The sequence below is a fragment of the Thalassophryne amazonica genome, chromosome 2 (assembly GCF_902500255.1).
Source record: "Thalassophryne amazonica chromosome 2, fThaAma1.1, whole genome shotgun sequence".
Lineage (NCBI taxonomy): Eukaryota > Metazoa > Chordata > Actinopteri > Batrachoidiformes > Batrachoididae > Thalassophryne > Thalassophryne amazonica.
The window spans coordinates 157,882,891-157,904,031 of record NC_047104.1 but is presented as its reverse complement, the minus strand read 5'-3'; the positions used below and the strand labels follow the sequence as shown (position 1 = coordinate 157,904,031).

At 46.0% G+C, this 21,141-nt stretch overlaps 1 protein-coding gene across 1 annotated transcript in view; it reads left to right on the top strand.

The window, feature by feature from the left end:
- The window catches only part of LOC117504561, a 47,323-nt gene extending 26,438 nt beyond the window's left edge, over nucleotides 1-20,885 (top strand). Inside the window, exon 8 of the mRNA XM_034164018.1 lies at nucleotides 20,564-20,885. Coding sequence (XP_034019909.1) covers nucleotides 20,564-20,642 — 79 coding nt within the window. The 3' untranslated portion in view covers nucleotides 20,643-20,885. The remainder of the gene's footprint in view (nucleotides 1-20,563) is intronic.
- Nucleotides 20,886-21,141: the final 256 nt, after the last annotated feature.

Below are 21,141 nucleotides of genomic sequence, written 5' to 3'. Positions count from 1 at the left end.
GGCAGCATTACCCAAAGACTGTCTACTGACTGCTATGACACAGACATACATTGCGGCAAACAACAATTGTTCTAAGTGGGACAAGATCTATCCAGTGACCAAATTGACTAAGATTAAACCTTTATTCTCAAGCAAAGTTGGGCATGCTAACCATACATGTGTACACTTGACAGGGACAAGTACTTTGGGTAGCTTAAACCACACCGCCTGGTGTAAGAATGTGGTCCATAGTACTCCCACATTCAAACCTGTCGGGAGGAGTGACGTATGGTGGTGGTGTGGGGATAACAGAATCTTTGACAGACTGCCACGGAATGTGTCAGGTTATTGTGCATTAATATCATTATTGTTACCAGTTGAAGCCATACCCATGACCCCTGAAGACGTTACGACATATGCAGCCTCTCTTATTCCTGAAGATTGGCAGAAAGGCATAGCCAGACATAGAGTAAAAAGAGATTGGAAAGGAGTGGGAAATCCAACATATATTGACGCAATAGGAGTCCCCAGCGGAGTGCCTGACGAGTATAAACTGGTTGATCAAATAGCAGCTGGATTCGAATCTTCCATCTGTTGGTGGTGTTCAATTAATAAAAACATGGACAGAATAAACTACATCCACTACAATGTACAGAAATTAGGAAATTGGACTGAGGAAGGATTTAAGGCTGTCCATTCACAGTTAGAAGCCACGTCCCTTATGGCCTTCCAGAATCGTATTGCTCTGGATATGTTGTTGGCAGAGAAAGGAGGTGTTTGTGCCATGTTCGGAGAACGATGCTGCACATTCATTCCCAACAACACAGCTGCAGACGGCAGTCTCACTCAAGCCATTGACGGGCTGAGGACGTTGAACAGGAAGATGAAAGAGCACAGTGGAGTAAACACCGAAGGCTGGGATTGGTGGCTGGAAGGGATGGGAAAATGGAGGTCTTTGATTTCTTCACTATTAGTGTCTATAGCAGTATTTGCTGCAATTCTAACATTGTGTGGATGTTGTTGTATTCCATGTCTCCGAGGCCTTGTAAATAGAATGATAACCACAGCAATAAGTCCAGGACCAGGAGGGGGTCCAGCATCATATCCACTTCTGGGGACAGACGACGACGAGGAGGACGATGGCTCTCCTGACCTGTACCCAGACCAATGGAAGTATGATGACCCAGACACCGATGATGGTGACAATGATGACATCACCTCTGGGGTGTAAGCCTATAGAGAAAACATACCATGATGAACCTCTTAGTGAAAATCTCAAAAAGAAGTGCTAAGCTGAGTGATGCCTACTGTATGTTTAACAGGCGATAAACAGGAGGGGAATGTTAAAGATTTTGTATATATGTTATCACTGTTAAACATTTGTACATTTGTCTTCTTTCTCATGAGAACGGTGTTGTGCTGTTTTGCACTTCACCCTGAGAATGTACGTGTTATTCAACCTTGTTTTAGCTTTGTCTTCTTTCTCATGAGAACGGTGTTGTGCTGTTTTGCACTTCACCCTGAGAATGTATGTGTTATTCAACCTTGTTTTAGCTTTGTCTTCTTTCTCATGAGAACGGTGTTGTGCTGTTTTGCACCTGTCTTAACCAAGCCTGAGAATTCAATTTTGTTTTAGCACTCTGGGGTCAATCTGAGCTGGGAATGAAGGGCTGGATGTACTTATTATTATAATATAACTTTGTTTTCGCAGCCTCTAACGACTGGGAGTAAGAGAACGTTTTGACTGTTGTGATGTGGTGCTTAGTGTGAAGGAGTGTGAAGGACAGGACACTTCAGGCAGATGCAGAACAGCAACTGCAACAGACGAACGAGATGTGCTGACCTGTGTAAAAGAAAGTGTTCTTCCTTACAGCTGCACTTATTGACGTATGCGTTTATGTTACGGGAAGAAACTTGTCTTGCGTCATCACCCCCACCCTTAGGACAAGTTTTTTGTTTATGTGATGAGGGCGTCTCTTAATAAAAAGAGCGGAAAAGCAGGCCAGACTTTAGTGTAGCCTTGGTGTACAGCCTGACTGCACTCCGCGCGTAAAATTTGACTTTCTGTCTCACTGGTGTTTCTTGACTCTGTTTGTCTTGTTAAAGGTTTAAAAATGTTTGGAGGAGAAAATACCCAACACCCCCCATCAACGGGAAGCCTCCCGGCGACCGAACAGACCAGGCCCGAGAACAGCACCTCCCTCCGGGGTCCACGTCAGGAAGCAGACGGCAAGACAGGCACCGCAGCTGGAAGGCCGGCTGGAATCAACAAAAGCCCCAAAACAGTCCCCAGAACAAGTCCACTCACACAAAAAAACATCAAACCCACCCAAAACCTCCCCAGGGGACCGTCCCATCAAACCCCGGGAGGAAAAGAAAAACTCCCAAACACAAAAACCCAACACAGTCCCACAAACACAGTACAAACGTAAATGCATAAAAGAAAAATAACAAACAACCCCCCCCAGAATGACCTGCAGAGCCCAACCCCCCCTCAGAAGGCCTTCATTGCCAGTTCCAGGAGGAACAGCCAAAACCGTAATCCCACAAAGGTCCCCAGGTCTACATGGAGTAAAACGGTGCCCCCCAGGGGACCGTATCATCAACCCCAGGAGGTACCCTCCCCACAACCCCGGAACCCCAGATCCGGTCACACTTGGCCGGTCGGTCCCAAGCCAGTTCCCCCCCAGAGGACCGTCCCATCAACCCTGGAGGCGGAACCCGGAAGGAAACAAATAAAACCAAAAACCAACCCCCGGAGGACAACCAAAAACAACCCCGGGGGGATATAAAACGACCATAAACCCTGTTACCCTCCCCGGCACCCCGAAAGACCCCAGGTCCCTCCCAGAGCCCTTCGGCGGCTCTATTTTGGCGAACGGCTCAAAATATCAAGCCGGAGAAGGGAACAGGTAAAAACTAACCCAGCTCCAACCCCAAGGCGCAGCGGAGAACCGGAAATACGTCCGGTGCCCCAACTCGACCATACCCCAGCCACTCGGGAGGGGTGGAACTACCGAAATGGCAAACGGCAACAGATCGGCCCACCCCTCCGACTGAGGCATGTCTCCGCTGCACCACACCGCGGCAACACCCATGACAATCGGTACAAAGGCTCACCGAGGCTGGAGTGGAACCGGGCCCTAACCAAACTAAAAAGAACGCCTCTAACACCCCCCCCCCCCTAGGTGCAGAGGTCGTCTGAGAATGCTCAGCGTGACCAACCTGCACCACCCCACAACCCACAAGACAAGCGGTCTAAGGGCAAGTGAGGTTGGGGTTAGGAATGTAGAGAAATAAAAACAACAAAACAAAACGACCCAACAACCCAAACAGAAAACACCTAAAAACACATACAAAATTGACAAGTAAGTGAGCCCAGGCGGGCTTCTAACCGCCTATCACTCCACCAGATACGCCCCTACCTCCCCAAACAAGTATAACCCCTGATTAAAGAAAACAAAACATTTACTTGTGCTAGAATTGTTTTTTTTTTGTTGTTTTTTTATGTGGGTTCTTTTGCCTGTCCCAGAACACTTGGAGTTACGTCACCGTTATTTCTCTTGACGCTTACGTGTCGGGGCAATACAGGAATCTCGACTCGTCCGAGCTGCATGGGCTCGTCAATAGGAGGAGCCGGAGGTCCCGTCGGAGGAGCCTCAGTGGGGCGAAGAAGAGGCGGCCCAGCTTTGTGTCGGGGAAAGCCCCGAGACAAAAAAAAACGCTCTGATGGGCGTCCTCTCTCGCGTCCACGCTCCTTCATCCGATCATCTAGACGAATCACCAACGATATTAGCTCGTCTAAATCGTTTGGCTCATCACGGACCGCCAGCTCGTCTTTTAATGACTCATTTAACCCGTCTACAAACACGCCCCGTAATGCTGTGGCATTCCAACCTGATTGAGCAGAAAAAATCCGGAAGTCCACGGAATATTCCGCCGCACTCCGCCTCCCCTGCTTGAGATTCAGCAACCGTTGAGCAACGGTATTCGTTTTCACCGGATGGTCAAAAACCAGTCGGAACTCCCGGGAGAAATCCTTAAAGGACCCTAACAATGGCGAGTTGTTACTCCACAACGCTGTGACCCAAGCTAAGGCGTCACCTCGGAGCAAATTTGTCACATACGAAACACGGCTTCCATCAGAAGAGAAAGAAGCCGGTCGCTGAGCAAAAACCAGAGAACATTGCATCAGAAACGAAGCACAAGCTTCGACGTCTCCCGCATAAGGCTCCGGATGACAAATGATCGGTTCAAACACCGAATCTCTGGGTGACGGAGTTATCTGCCCTGGTATCGATGATGCCGCAGCTGGCGCTGCAGGAAGCGGAATGGCTTGAGCTGCAAGCTCCGTAACATGGGCGTCTGTTTGTTTAATTTGATTTGCGAGATGCTGTAATTGCTCCCATATTTTCTCCAAGTGTTCTTGAATCTTTTCGGCAAAAGGAACCGCCTCTGCCGCTGGGTCCATTATGGAATGGCCGGGAACTACTGTTATGTGTCGACGCGGGTTGAGGAGCGGACCTGCGTCAGACAGGACCCAGCGCTAAAAATAACCAGAAAGCGGTTCCAAACAGAAACTGTTTACTATTCACCTGTGCTTAAAAGTGTAAAAACATAAAAACAACGTCCCTCTGGTGGAGTGATTCGTGGCTCGCTCTCCAGCGCCCGCAAGGATTAAAGCCGGCGCTCCTGGACTTCCTACCACCGCCAAACACCCCCCAGGTGGACACGACAAACTGATTCTCTGTGAAGCAAAGAGAAGGTGAGGTAAGGCAACAGATACAACTATATCTTCCAATAAACACACGCTATCAGCAACACACTCAGGTCAGTGTCCTTTTTTTACTTTATGCAAATGAGCAGCTTCTCACAACAAGTGGAGGATCACTTATCCTTCACGCCACAGCAGTGAGAAGCAAACTGCACAATTCTCTTCACAATTCCAGTATACTGTGTAACAAAACACCAAGTTACTATCAACAATTACTTAAACACTTAATTACCTTTCGTGTGTGCTGACAGCATGTGTCCTCACCCCTCCCTGCTTCACGGGCTCGATGTGTCAAAACCCAGGCGCGGTCCTCAGCGTCTCACAAACGAACGTCACAAGGTCGAGTTCCCGGCAGTTCTGCTTGAATCACACATGACTTAAATGCAGAACGCCATCCAATTATCTGCTTCAGCTGCAAGTCGTCCAGGTTGCACGTGAGCACCACTCACAGGTGCTTTCCATGATGTTGATGAGGGTGAAGACTCTTCAGCCAGCACCTTCTTCACAGACAAATCAGCCCTCATGCCACCTGGAGAGCAAAGAAAAGAAAAGAACACCAAAACATCCAGCCACGCCCCCCCCCAACACACAACAGGTTGCCCTTTTATGAAAATTCAGTAAGGTATATCTTCTATTATACATTACAAATCTAAGGTGAAACTCTACTAGTGTCTACTAAGGTACACCTAAATATAAAAAAATAAATAAAAAGAGGAAGAAAGAAGAAGGGACAGAGCCACCTAGGCTCTGTTATGATCATTTTGTATTATGTTTTCTCTGGTTCTGTTTATTATGTATCTTTTTGGTGTTTTATTATCTTGTGTTTTTTGTTCTTGGTATTGTTTCCTGTGATCATTTATCTTTTGTTCTAGTCATTCCATTATCTGTTTTGCTGTAGGTTCTAGTTTTGTTTCTGTTCATTATTTTCTGGTCATTCCATAGTTTGCTTTGGTTTCTTATTTTCTGTGATGTTATTAGTTATACTTCAGCCATGTTCTGTTCTAGTTTTGGCTATAATCTTTTCTATCTTATTTTCTGTGTTTGCCAGTAGATTTATACTTCTGTCATATTCAGATTTGGTACTAGTCTTGTCTTTTATTATTCTTGTGCTCTTTTTCGGTCTGTCACTCTGTTTCCTAGTTTGTCCTTTATTTTGTTCACGTTTCCATTTGTTGTTCTGTGGGCATGTTATACTTTCACCATTGGTTTTCATTCACTGACTCCTCTTGCTTTTCATCTGCTTCGTTTTCACTCACTCTTTCTTTCTTGCTTCTCTTCCTGTCTCTTTGCTTCACCAGACCACACTTCGTTCCAGAACCCTCACTTACACGTGCACCTTGTTACATCACCTGTTATTTAAGCCCTCACTTCCCTCACTGCGGTACCAGCTCGTTGATCTTTGTATCTTCGTTCCAGCCTTGATCTTGTCTTGTTTGCCTCACAGTGTTTTTGACCTTGTTCTGTTTATCTAGATTTTGCCTTCTGCCCCTGACATTGTCTCTCTCCGTGCCTTTGCCTGAGCCTGTTCCTGACCACGTATTTTTGCCTTGCCCTCATCTGTTGTGTGGGCCGCTGAAGAGGAGGTACTGCTGGCCCACCACCACCAGAGGGCACCCTGCCTGGAGTGCAGGCTCCAGGCACCAGAGGGCGCTGCTGCCTCACAGGAGCAACCGGGGTGACAGCTGACACTCATCACCCCTGACAGCTGTCACCACTCATCGGATCAGCATCGGTATATCAGCAAGACGTCATCTCCACCTCTTTGCCGAGATATCGTTCTACCTGGAAGGTAACGTACTCAGCTAACTGTGAGACACTAACCTTTGTGACTTTGTGCGTTGTTTAGCAGACTCCTTTTTCCACGAGAGGTGGAGGTAGTTTTCCTACCGTGCGGATTGCTGGGTGCAAACGCGCCCACATTTAATTGTTTCTTTGTTCCTTGCCAGCAGTACCAGGTCCGACACGCGGAGGCAGTGGCCACCTGGGAGTTCGGGACTTGGCGGCTCCAGTATTCCCGGGGTCTGGTGGCGGAGGAAATCGTGTGGTTCCGGTTCTGCTTTGGACAGACGTCTCCTATCTTCGAGCCTGCCCACACGACACCTTTTGTGAATTGACTTTGTCTATTGTTGTAATCCGTTGTATTTGTTGTGCCCATTCACAACAGTAAAGTGTTGTTATTTGACCTACTCCATTGTCCGTTCATTTGCGCCCCCTGTTGTGGGTCCGTGTACCTACACTTTCCCAACAGGATATCTCGGCCAACATCATGGACTCCGAGGGGCGTCAACCGGCTGTTGAACGGCCAATGGAAGAGCAGGGTGCACAGGCGTCCGCAGGAGGAATGATCGGTGAGTTGCAGCGGATCCTCACCGCTTTCACGGCTCGGTTGGATCTAATGACCGAGCAGAACGTCCTCCTTAACCGCAGGGTGGAGGCTCTCGCCGCGCAGGTGGAAGCGCGCCCTCAGGGCGCTGCTGCGGCTCTCCCTCCTGTCGACCCTGTGCGTAACAGTGACGTTCCACAGGTCGTTCAACGACCCCTCCCACCTTCCCCGGAAGCATACATAAGCCCTCCAGAGCCGTACGGAGGTTGTGTGGAAACGTGCGCGGACTTCCTTATGCAGTGTTCGCTCGTCTTCGCACAACGTCCTGTCATGTACGCGACTGATACCAGCAAGATAGCTTATGTAATAAATCTGCTTCGCGGTAAGGCACGCGCTTGGGCTACAGCGCTCTGGGAGCAGAATTCACGGCTCCTTCAGACATATGATGGGTTTGTGAGGGAGTTCAGAACAGTGTTCGATCACCCAAATAGAGGAGAGACCGCTTCAGCCATGCTGCTGTCAATGAGACAGGGGCGCCGGAGCGCAGCCGCCTATGCAGTCGACTTCCGCATCGCGGCTGCGAGGTCCAGCTGGAATAGCACTGCCCTCCGCGCCGCCTTTGTAAACGGACTGTCGTTGGTCCTAAAGGAGCACCTGGTGGCTAAGGACGAACCGCGGGATTTAGATGGGCTTATTGATCTCGTTATACGATTAGAAAATCGGTTAGAAGAACGCCGTCGGGAACGAGATGAAGGGCGTGGCCGGGCACGCGCCGTCCCTCTCCCTTCCGGTTCCGACCGCGTTCCGCCCTCCCCACGCTCCACGGCCCCTACGCTCCGTGTGGTAACAGCTCCCCCTGCTGACGAAGCTATGGACACGAGCAGGGCCACATTTAGGGCACCAGATAGACAGAGGAGGCTGGCCCTCGGAGCGTGTTTTGTTTGTGGCTCGATAGAGCATCAGGTAAGAGACTGCCCCGAGCGGTTAAAACACCAATGCCCGCCCCTAGAAACTGGGCTAGGGGTGGGCCGAGACATTCATGTGGGACACACCCACATTGCCACACGACTCCCAGTTACAATCCTTTATGAGGATTTAACCCTGAAGGCCCCAGCACTGGTGGACACGGGCTCTGAAGGGAATCTGTTAGACAGCAGATGGGCCAGGGAGATAGGGCTCCCTCTGGTGGCGCTTACCTCGCCTGTGCAGGTGCGGGCACTAGATGGCTCCCTACTCCCTCCAATCACACATAAGACACCACCAGTAACTCTGGTGGTGTCAGGAAATCACCGGGAGGAGATCGAGTTTTTTGTGACTCCTGCTACCTCCCGTGTGATTTTAGGGTTCCCCTGGATGTTAAAACACAATCCCCGGATCGATTGGCCGTCCGGGGTAGTGGTTCAGTGGAGCGAGACCTGCCATCAGGTATGTTTAGGTTCCTCGGTTCCTCCCGGTTCCCAGGCTAAGGAGGAGATCAGAGTCCCGCCCAATCTAGGGACGGTGCCGGTGGAGTACCATGACCTTGTGGATGTGTTCAGTAAGGATCTGGCGCTCACCCTTCCCCCCCACCGTCCGTACGATTGTGCCATTGATTTGGTTCCAGGCGTTGAGTTCCCGTCCAGCAGGCTGTACAACCTCTCACGACCTGAGCGCGAATCAATGGAGACCTACATCCGGGACTCTTTAGCTGCCGGGTTGATCCGGAATTCCACTTCCCCGATGGGTGCAGGTTTCTTTTTTGTGGGAAAAAAGGATGGCGGACTACGTCCATGCATTGATTACAGGGGGCTGAACGAAATCACGGTTCGTAACCGATACCCATTGCCCTTGTTGGATTCAGTGTTCACGCCCCTGCATGGAGCCCAAATGTTCACCAAGCTAGATCTCAGGAATGCGTATCACCTGGTTCGGATCCGGAAGGGAGACGAGTGGAAGACGGCATTTAACACCCCGTTAGGTCACTTTGAGTACCTGGTCATGCCGTTCGGTCTTACAAACGCCCCCGCGACGTTCCAAGCATTGGTTAATGATGTCTTGCGGGATTTCCTGCACCGATTCGTCTTCGTATATCTGGACGATATACTCATCTTTTCTCCGGATCCTGAGACCCATGTCCGGCATGTACGTCAGGTCCTGCAGCGGTTATTAGAGAACCGGCTGTTTGTGAAGGGCGAGAAGTGCGAGTTTCACCGCACTTCTTTGTCCTTCCTGGGGTTTATCATCTCCCCTAACTCCGTCGCTCCTGATCCGGCCAAGGTCGCGGCGGTGAGAGACTGGCCCCAACCCACCAGCCGTAGGAAGCTGCAACAGTTCCTCGGCTTTGCTAATTTTTACAGGAGGTTCATTAAGCGCTACAGTCAGGTAGTTAGCTCCCTGGTGCCCTGACCTCACCAAAAGTCCCCTTCACCTGGTCGGATCGTTGCGATGCCGCGTTCAAGGAGTTGAAACGGCGCTTCCCGTCTGCACCCGTTCTGGTGCAGCCTGATCCTAGTCGCCAGGTAGTGGTTGAAGTGGACGCCTCGGACTCAGGGATAGGAGCTGTGCTTTCCCAGAGCGGGAAGACCGATAAGGTCCTTCACCCGTGTGCCTATTTTTCCCGCAGGTTGACCCCGGCCGAACGGAACTATGACGTCGGCAATCGAGAACTCCTTGCGGTGAAAGAGGCTCTTGAAGAGTGGAGACATCTGTTGGAGGGAACGTCCGTGCAATTCACGGTTTTCACTGACCACCGGAACCTGGAGTATATCAGGACCGCCAAGCGGCTGAACCCCAGGCAAGCCAGCAGTACCAGGTCCGACACGCGGAGGCAGTGGCCACCTGGGAGTTCGGGACTTGGCGGCTCCAGTATTCCCGGGGTCTGGTGGCGGAGGAAATCATGTGGTTCCGGTTCTGCTTTGGACAGACGTCTCCTATCTTCGAGCCTGCCCACACGACACCTTTTGTGAATTGACTTTGTCTATTGTTGTAATCCGTTGTATTTGTTGTGCCCATTCACAACAGTAAAGTGTTGTTATTTGACCTACTCCATTGTCCGTTCATTTGCGCCCCCTGTTGTGGGTCCGTGTACCTACACTTTCCCAACACTCATCTGTACCATTGCTACACTGCCTGCCTTTCTGTGTACCGGACCCTGGACTGTTTTTTGATATAAAGCTTATTACATCTTACGTATTGTCTGAGAGTTTGCAGATGTGTCCACCCACCTTCTGTCCCACACGACCATGTGTCCTGACACATAAATATAATGATTGGGACAATTTTTTTTAAAATAAATGTAACATAAGTGAAAATATTAAGCTGTGAAGATTAATTTTCTCATTCAGACCATGTAAAGACCAGCACAGAAGGTCTTGCTGACCCTAATGGACCATCACTGATACTACGTCATGTCCAGCCGGGGTTCAATTAGCACATTTTCCTATTATATTCACTTGGAACCTGAAGGCCGTAATCGACAGGTCGCTCTCCACCTTAAGGACGTGGACTTACGCTGCATGTACAACATTCAGCACGTCTGATTGTGACTTTGAAAACTGTCAGAATTTGATTATCCAGGTTAGTCCCCTTCAGATCGAGACCTCTTTTGCAAGGGAGACCAGCTGGACAATTAGAAAGTCTCCAGTCCATCTCACCTGCATGTCTTTAAATGTGGGAGGAAACCAGAGGGAACCCACACAAACACGTAGAGAACATGCAAACTCCACACAGAAAGGCCACAGGTGGGAATCAAACCCATGACCTTCTTGCTGTGAGACAACAGTGCTACCCATTAAGACACCCACGCTGCCCTGGAATTACAAGTATCTAGAGTCAGAATGTCTTTGATCTTAATGAGCGCAATGTTTTTTTAATGACATGTCATCATGACAGCTGTGGTGAAGGTGATGGGTTTAAGCCCAGAAGAACGACACCATGTGAAGTGGCCTGATGTGTGAGAGTGTGCTGGAATAATTATTCACTTCCTGTTCCGGAGCACAGCGGTGTTCTGCTGTATCTGTTAGCTGTTTGAACTGAGCTGTTTGAGTTCTTTGAATTAACAGTCTTTTTCAAGACTTTTTTACTTTTTACTTTTTTTTTACTTTTTCACCGTGCTCCAACGCCTAAAGAAGACCTCTAACGGTCGAAGCATCGCGACGGAGCACTTTTATCAGCTAACCTTCATCAGCGTTGGCAAGCTAACTAGCTTGCTAACGCTTTCGTTTTTATTTTATTTTTTAGCACTGTTGTCGTGCTGCTCCACAGCCTGCCTAGTGGATTTTTATTTTATTTTAGCGCTGTTGTCGTGCGTTGCCTGTGCTGCTCCACAGCCTGTCCAGTGGATTTTTATTTTATTTTAGCGCTGTTGTCGTGTGTTACCTGTGCTGCTCCACAGCCTGTCCAGTGGATTTTTATTTTATTTTTTAGCACTGTTGTCGTGCTGCTCCACAGCCTGTCCAGTGGATTTTGATTTTGATTTTATTTTTTAGCACTGTTGTCGTGTGTTACCTGTGCTGCTCCACGGCCTGTCCGGTGGATTTTTATTTTATTTTTTAGCACTGTTGTCGTGTGTTACCTGTGCTGCTCCACGGCCTGTCCGGTGGATTTTTATTTTATTTTTTAGCACTGTTGTCGTGTGTTACCTGTGCTGCTCCACGGCCTGTCCGGTGGATTTTTATTTTTTTTTTAGCACTGTTGTCGTGCTGCTCCACAGCCTGTCCGGTGGATTTTTATTTTTTTTTTTAGCACTGTTGTCGTGTGTTACCTGTGCTGCTCCACAGCCTGTCCGGTGGATTTTTATTTTATTTTTTAGCACTGTTGTCGTGCTGCTCCACAGCCTGTCCAGTGGATTTTGATTTTGATTTTATTTTTTAGCACTGTTGTCGTGTGTTACCTGTGCTGCTCCACGGCCTGTCCGGTGGATTTTTATTTTATTTTTTAGCACTGTTGTCGTGTGTTACCTGTGCTGCTCCACGGCCTGTCCGGTGGATTTTTATTTTATTTTTTAGCACTGTTGTCGTGTGTTACCTGTGCTGCTCCACGGCCTGTCCGGTGGATTTTTATTTTATTTTTTAGCACTGTTGTCGTGTGTTACCTGTGCTGCTCCACGGCCTGTCCGGTGGATTTTTATTTTATTTTTTAGCACTGTTGTCGTGTGTTACCTGTGCTGCTCCACGGCCTGTCCGGTGGATTTTTATTTTATTTTTTAGCACTGTTGTCGTGTGTTACCTGTGCTGCTCCACGGCCTGTCCGGTGGATTTTTATTTTATTTTTTAGCACTGTTGTCGTGTGTTACCTGTGCTGCTCCACGGCCTGTCCGGTGGATTTTTATTTTATTTTTTAGCACTGTTGTCGTGCTGCTCCACAGCCTGTCCGGTGGATTTTTATTTTATTTTAGCGCTGTTGTCGTGTGTTACCTGTGCTGCTCCACAGCCTGTCCAGTGGATTTTTATTTTATTTTAGCGCTGTTGTCGTGTGTTACCTGTGCTGCTCCACAGCCTGTCCGGTGGATTTTTATTTTATTTTAGCGCTGTTGTCGTGTGTTACCTGTGCTGCTCCACAGCCTGTCCAGTGGATTTTTATTTTATTTTTTAGCACTGTTGTCGTGCTGCTCCACAGCCTGTCCGGTGGATTTTTATTTTATTTTAGCGCTGTTGTCGTGTGTTACCTGTGCTGCTCCACAGCCTGTCCAGTGGATTTTTATTTTATTTTAGCGCTGTTGTCGTGTGTTACCTGTGCTGCTCCACAGCCTGTCCAGTGGATTTTTATTTTATTTTTTAGCACTGTTGTCGTGTGTTACCTGTGCTGCTCCACGGCCTGTCCGGTGGATTTTTATTTTATTTTTTAGCACTGTTGTCGTGTGTTACCTGTGCTGCTCCACGGCCTGTCCGGTGGATTTTTATTTTATTTTTTAGCACTGTTGTCGTGTGTTACCTGTGCTGCTCCACAGCCTGTCCAGTGGATTTTGATTTTGATTTTATTTTTTTTAGCACTGTTGTCGTGTGTTACCTGTGCTGCTCCACAGCCTGTCTAGTGGATTTTTATTTTATTTTTTAGCACTGTTGTCGTGTGTTACCTGTGCTGCTCCACAGCCTGTCCAGTGGATTTTTATTTTATTTTAGCGCTGTTGTCGTGTGTTACCTGTGCTGCTCCACAGCCTGTCTAGTGGATTTTTATTTTATTTTTTAGCACTGTTGTCGTGTGTTACCTGTGCTGCTCCACGGCCTGTCCGGTGGATTTTTATTTTATTTTTTAGCACTGTTGTCGTGTGTTACCTGTGCTGCTCCACGGCCTGTCCGGTGGATTTTTATTTTATTTTTTAGCACTGTTGTCGTGTGTTACCTGTGCTGCTCCACAGCCTGTCCGGTGGATTTTTACTTTATTTTTTAGCACTGTTGTCGTGTGTTACCTGTGCTGCTCCACAGCCTGTCCAGTGGATTTTTATTTTATTTTAGCGCTGTTGTCGTGTGTTACCTGTGCTGCTCCACAGCCTGTCCAGTGGATTTTTATTTTATTTTTTAGCACTGTTGTCGTGCTGCTCCACAGCCTGTCCGGTGGATTTTTATTTTATTTTAGCGCTGTTGTCGTGTGTTACCTGTGCTGCTCCACAGCCTGTCCAGTGGATTTTTATTTTATTTTAGCGCTGTTGTCGTGTGTTACCTGTGCTGCTCCACAGCCTGTCCGGTGGATTTTTATTTTATTTTAGCGCTGTTGTCGTGTGTTACCTGTGCTGCTCCACAGCCTGTCCAGTGGATTTTTATTTTATTTTTTAGCACTGTTGTCGTGCTGCTCCACAGCCTGTCCGGTGGATTTTTATTTTATTTTAGCGCTGTTGTCGTGTGTTACCTGTGCTGCTCCACAGCCTGTCCAGTGGATTTTTATTTTATTTTAGCGCTGTTGTCGTGTGTTACCTGTGCTGCTCCACAGCCTGTCCAGTGGATTTTTATTTTATTTTTTAGCACTGTTGTCGTGTGTTACCTGTGCTGCTCCACGGCCTGTCCGGTGGATTTTTATTTTATTTTTTAGCACTGTTGTCGTGTGTTACCTGTGCTGCTCCACAGCCTGTCCGGTGGATTTTTATTTTATTTTTTAGCACTGTTGTCGTGTGTTACCTGTGCTGCTCCACAGCCTGTCCAGTGGATTTTGATTTTGATTTTATTTTTTTTAGCACTGTTGTCGTGTGTTACCTGTGCTGCTCCACAGCCTGTCTAGTGGATTTTTATTTTATTTTTTACCACTGTTGTCGTGTGTTACCTGTGCTGTTCCACAGCCTGTCCAGTGGATTTTGATTTTATTTTTTACCACTGTTGTCGTGTGTTACCTGTGCTGCTCCACAGCCTGTCCAGTGGATTTTTATTTTATTTTTTAGCACTGTTGTCGTGTGTTACCTGTGCTGCTCCACAGCCTGTCCAGTGGATTTCTATTTTATTTTTTACCACTGTTGTCGTGTGTTACCTGTGCTGCTCCACAGCCTGTCCAGTGGATTTCTATTTTATTTTTTACCACTGTTGTCGTGTGTTACCTGTGCTGTTCCACAGCCTGTCCAGTGGATTTTGATTTTATTTTTACCACTGTTGTCGTGTGTTACCTGTGCTGCTCCACAGCCTGTCCAGTGGATTTTTATTTTATTTTTTACCACTGTTGTCGTGTGTTACCTGTGCTGCTCCACAGCCTGTCTAGTGGATTTTTATTTTATTTTTTACCACTGTTGTCGTGTGTTACCTGTGCTGCTCCACAGCCTGTCTAGTGGATTTTTATTTTATTTTTTACCACTGTTGTCGTGTGTTACCTGTGCTGTTCCACAGCCTGTCCAGTGGATTTTGATTTTATTTTTTACCACTGTTGTCGTGTGTTACCTGTGCTGCTCCACAGCCTGTCCAGTGGATTTTTATTTTATTTTTTAGCACTGTTGTCGTGTGTTACCTGTGCTGCTCCACAGCCTGTCCAGTGGATTTCTATTTTATTTTTTACCACTGTTGTCGTGTGTTACCTGTGCTGCTCCACAGCCTGTCCAGTGGATTTCTATTTTATTTTTTACCACTGTTGTCGTGTGTTACCTGTGCTGTTCCACAGCCTGTCCAGTGGATTTTGATTTTATTTTTTACCACTGTTGTCGTGTGTTACCTGTGCTGCTCCACAGCCTGTCCAGTGGATTTTTATTTTATTTTTTACCACTGTTGTCGTGTGTTACCTGTGCTGCTCCACAGCCTGTCTAGTGGATTTTTATTTTATTTTTTACCACTGTTGTCGTGCGTTACCTGTGCTGCTCCACAGCCTGTCTAGTGGTTTTTTGTTTTGTTTTGGCACCGTTGTCGTGCGTTACCTGTGCTGCTCCACAGCCTGTCCAGTGGATTTTGATTTTGATTTTATTTTTTTTTAGCACTGTTGTCGTGCGTTGCCTGTGCTGCTCCACAGCCTGTCTAGTGGATTTTTATTTTTATTTTATTTTATTTTTTAGCACTGTTGTCGTGCGTTGCCTGTGCTGCTCCACAGCCTGTCCAGTGGATTTTTATTTTTATTTTATTTTATTTTTTAGCACTGTTGTTGTGCGTTACCTGTGCTGCTCCACAGCCTGTCTAGTGGATTTTTATTTTATTTTAGCACTGTTGTTGTGCGTTACCTGTGCTGCTCCACAGCCTGTCCAGTGGATTTTTATTTTTATTTTATTTTATTTTTTAGCACTGTTGTCGTGCGTTGCCTGTGCTGCTCCACAGCCTGTCCAGTGGATTTTTATTTTTATTTTATTTTATTTTTTAGCACTGTTGTCGTGCGTTACCTGTGCTGCTCCACAGCCTGTCTAGTGGATTTTTATTTTATTTTAGCACTGTTGTTGTGCGTTACCTGTGCTGCTCCACAGCCTGTCCAGTGGATTTTTATTTTTATTTTATTTTATTTTTTAGCACTGTTGTCGTGCGTTGCCTGTGCTGCTCCACAGCCTGTCCAGTGGATTTTTATTTTTATTTTATTTTATTTTTTAGCACTGTTGTTGTGCGTTACCTGTGCTGCTCCACAGCCTGTCTAGTGGATTTTTATTTTATTTTAGCACTGTTGTCGTGCGTTACCTGTGCTGCTCCACAGCCTGTCTAGTGTCGGATTCCCTGTTTGGGAATCCGCTAGCTTAGCGTAGCTACTAGCTCTTAGCCGTTTTAGCATGGCGGCTTCTCCTGTCTCTCCCGTACTTTTCTGCTCTGGGTGTGAAATGTTTAGTTATTCCTCGGCCTCTTTTAGCAGTAACGGTACTTGTAATAAGTGCAGCTTATTCGTAGCTTTGGAGGCCAGGCTGGGCGAATTGGAGGCTCGGCTCCGCACCGTGGAAAATTCTACAGCTAGCCAGGCCCCTGTAGTCGGTGCGGACCAAGGTAGCTTAGCCGCCGTTAGTTCCCCCCTGGCAGACCCCGTGCAGTCGGGAAGGCAGGCTGACTGGGTGACTGTGAGGAGGAAGCGTAGCCCTAAACAGAAGCCCCGTGTACACCGTCAACCCGTTCACATCTCTAACCATTTTTCCCCACTCGACGATACACTCGCCGAGGATCAAACTCTAGTTATTGGCGACTCTGTTTTGAGAAATGTGAAGTTAGCGACACCAGCAACCATTGTCAATTGTCTTCCGGGGGCCAGAGCAGGCGACATCGAAGGACATTTGAAATTGCTGGCTAAGGCTAAGCGTAAATTTGGTAAGATTGTAATTCACGTCGGCAGTAATGACACTCGGTTACGCCAATCGGAGGTCACTAAAATTAACATTGAATCGGTGTGTAACTTTGCAAAAACAATGTCGGACTCTGTTGTTTTCTCTGGGCCCCTCCCCAATCAGACCGGGAGTGACATGTTTAGCCGCATGTTCTCCTTGAATTGCTGGCTGTCTGAGTGGTGTCCAAAAAATGAGGTGGGCTTCATTGATAATTGGCAAAGCTTCTGGGGAAAACCTGGTCTTGTTAGGAGAGACGGCATCCATCCCACTTTAGAGGGAGCAGCTCTCATTTCTAGAAATCTGGCCAATTTTTTGGGATCCTCCAAACTGTGACTGTCTAGCGTTGGGACCAGGAGGCAGAGCTGTGGTCTTACACACCTCTCTGCAGCTTCTCTCCCCCTGCCATCCCCTTATTACCCCATCCCCGTAGAGACGGTGCCTGCTCCCAGACCACCAATAACTAGCAAAAATCTATTTAAGCATAAAAATTCAAAAAGAAAAAATAATATAGCACCTTCAACTGCACCACAGACTAAAACAGTTAAATGTGGTCTATTAAACATTAGGTCTCTTTCTTCTAAGTCCCTGTTGGTAAATGATATAATAATTGATCAACGTATTGATTTATTCTGCCTAACAGAAACTTGGTTACAGCAGGATGAATATGTTAGTTTAAATGAGTCAACACCCCCGAGTCACACTAACTGTCAGAATGCTCGTAGCACGGGCCGGGGCGGAGGATTAGCAGCAATCTTCCATTCCAGCTTATTAATTAATCAAAACCTAGACAGAGCTTTAATTCATTTGAAAGCTTGTCTCTTAGTCTTGTCCATCCAAATTGGAAGTCCCAAAAACCAGTTTTATTTGTTATTATCTATCGTCCACCTGGTCGTTACTGTGAGTTTCTCTGTGAATTTTCAGACCTTTTGTCTGACTTAGTGCTTAGCTCAGATAAGATAATTATAGTGGGCGATTTTAACATCCACACAGATGCTGAGAATGACAGCCTCAACACTGCATTTAATCTATTATTAGACTCTATCGGCTTTGCTCAAAAAGTAAATGAGTCCACCCACCACTTTAATCATATTTTAGATCTTGTTCTGACTTATGGTATGGAAATAGAAGACTTAACAGTATTCCCTGAAAACTCCCTTTTGTCTGATCATTTTTTAATATCATTTACATTTACCCTGATGGACTACCCTGCAGTGGGGAATAAGTTTCATTACACTAGAAGTCTTTCAGAAAGCGCTGTAACTAGGTTTAAGGATATGATTCCTTCTTTATGTTCTCTAATGTCATATACCAACACAGAGCAGAGTAGCTACCTAAACAATGTAAGGGAGTTAGAGTATCTTGTCAATAGTTTTACATCCTCATTGAAGACAACTTTGGATGCTGTAGCTCCTCTGAAAAAGAGAGCTTTAAATCAGAAGTGTCTGACTCCGTGGTATAACTCACAAACTCGTAGCTTAAAGCAGATAACCCGTAAGTTGGAGAGGAAATGGCGTCTCACTAATTTAGAAGATCTTCACTTAGCCTGGAAAAAGAGTTTGTTGCTCTATAAGAAAGCCCTTCGTGAAGCTAGGACATCTTTCTACTCATCACTAATTGAAGAAAATAAGAACAACCCCAGGTTTCTTTTCAGCACTGTAGCCAGGCTGACAAAGAGTCAGAGCTCTATTGAGCTGAGTATTCCATTAACTTTAACTAGTAATGACTTCATGACTTTCTTTGCTAACAAAATTTTGACTATTAGAGAAAAAATTACTCATAACCATCCCAAAGATGTATCGTTATCTTTGGCTGCTTTCAGTGATGCCGGTATTTGGTTAGACTCTTTCTCTCCGATTGTTCTGTCTGAGTTATTTTTCATTAGTTACTTCATCCAAACCATCAACATGCTTATTAGACCCCATTCCTGCCAGGCTGCTCAAGGAAGTCCTACCATTATTTAATGCTTCAATCTTAAATATGATCAATCTATCTTTGTTAGTTGGTTATGTACCACAGGCCTTTAAGGTGGCAGTAATTAAACCATTACTTAAAAAGCCATCACTTGACCCAGCTATCTTAGCTAATTATAGGCCAATCTCCAACCTTCCTTTTCTCTCAAAAATTCTTGAAAGGGTAGTTGTAAAACAGCTAACTGATCACCTGCGGAGGAATGGTCTATTTGAAGAGTTTCAGTCAGGGTTTAGAATTCATCATAGTACAGAAACAGCATTAGTGAAGGTTACAAATGATCTTCTTATGGCTTCGGACAGTGGACTTATCTCTGTGCTTGTTCTGTTGGACCTCAGTGCTGCTTTTGATACTGTTGACCATAAAATTTTATTACAGAGATTAGAGCATGTCATAGGTATTAAAGGCATTGCGCTGCGGTGGTTTGAATCATATTTGTCTAATAGATTACAGTTTGTTCATGTAAATGGGGAATCTTCTTCACAGACTAAAGTTAATTATGGAGTTCCACAAGGTTCTGTGCTAGGACCAATTTTATTCACTTTATACATGCTTCCCTTGGGCAGTATTATTAGACGGTATTGCTTAAATTTTCATTGTTACGCAGATGATACCCAGCTTTATCTATCCATGAAGCCAGAGGATACACACCAATTAGCTAAACTGCAGGATTGTCTTACAGACATAAAGACATGGATGACCTCTAATTTCCTGCTTTTAAACTCAGATAAAACTGAAGTTATTGTACTTGGCCCCACAAATCTTAGAAGCATGGTGTCTAACCAGATCGTTACTCTGGATGGCATTTCCCTGATCTCTAGTAATACTGTGAGAAATCTTGGAGTTATTTTTGATCAGGATATGTCATTCAAAGCGCATATTAAACAAATATGTAGGACTGCCTTTTTGCATTTACGCAATATTTCTAAAATCAGAAAGGTCTTGTCTCAGAGTGATGCTGAAAAACTAATTCATGCATTTATTTCCTCTAGGCTGGACTATTGTAATTCATTATTATCAGGTTGTCCTAAAAGTTCCCTAAAAAGCCTTCAGTTGGTTCAGAATGCTGCAGCTAGAGTACTGACGGGGACTAGCAGGAGAGAGCATATCTCACCCGTGTTGGCCTCCCTTCATTGGCTTCCTTTTAATGCTAGAATAGAATTTAAAATTCTTCTTCTTACTTATAAGGTTTTGAATAATCAGGTCCCATCTTATCTTAGGGACCTCGTAGTACCATATTACCCCATTAGAGCGCTTCGCTCTCAGACTGCGGGCTTACTTGTAGTTCCTAGGGTTTGTAAGAGTAGAATGGGAGGCAGAGCCTTCAGCTTTCAGGCTCCTCTCCTGTGGAACCAGCTCCCAATTCAGATCAGGGAGACAGATACCCTCTCTACTTTTAAGATTAGGCTTAAAACTTTCCTTTTCGCTAAGGCTTATAGTTAGGGCTGGATCGGGTGACCCTGGACCATCCCTTGGTTATGTTGCTTTAGACGTAGACTGTGGGGGGGTTCCCATGATGCACTGTTTCTTTCTCTTTTTGCTCCGTATGCATCACTCTGCATTTAATCATTAGTGATCGATCTCTTTTTCCTGGTTCTTTCCCTCAGCCCCAACCAGTCTCAGCAGAAGACTGCCCCTCCCTGAGCCTGGTTCTGCTGGAGGTTTCTTCCTGTTAAAAGGGAGTTTTTCCTTCCCACTGTGGCCAAGTGCTTGCTCATAGGGGGTCGTTTTGACCGTTGGGTTTTTTATAATTATTGTATGGCCTTGCCTTGGGGCAACTGTTTGTTGTGATTTGGCGCTATATAAGAAAAAAGTTGATTGATTGATTGATGTGTATTTCTTGTCTTCCCAGTTTGCAGTCAGAGCTGATATGTGTTTGGCTGTACCAAAGTAAGTCACCTTACAAAAAACTTCAGCAGGTTTCGGTTTGATTATTTATTATTTGTTTGTTTTTGTTGTTGTTGTTTTTGTTTTGTTTTTTGGTCACAGGGATTAAATTAAGCCTGATTTTCTTTCTTTCCAGAACAAACATTGGAGCTACCTGCTGGAACAGGCTCTGAACAAATGTCAAAATTCTCAGGATTTAAACTGTGTACGAGGTCTGTACGAGGTCTGTCCAAAAAGTATCGTACCTTTTTATTTTTTTCAAAAACTATATGGATTTGATTCATATGTTTTTACATCAGCCAAGCTTGAACCTTCATGCGCATGCGTGAGTTTTTCCACGCCTGTCGGTTGCGTCATTCGCCTGTAGGCAGGCTTTGAGTGAGCACTGGTCCACCCCTCTCGTCGTTGTTTCATTGTCAGGAAATGGCAGAATGATTTGGGTTTTTTTTCCATCAGAATTTTTTCATAAACTGTTAGAGACGAGCAGCTGGAAACCAATTATCTGGCTTTCGGTGAAATTTTACAGGCTTCACAGAGAATAAG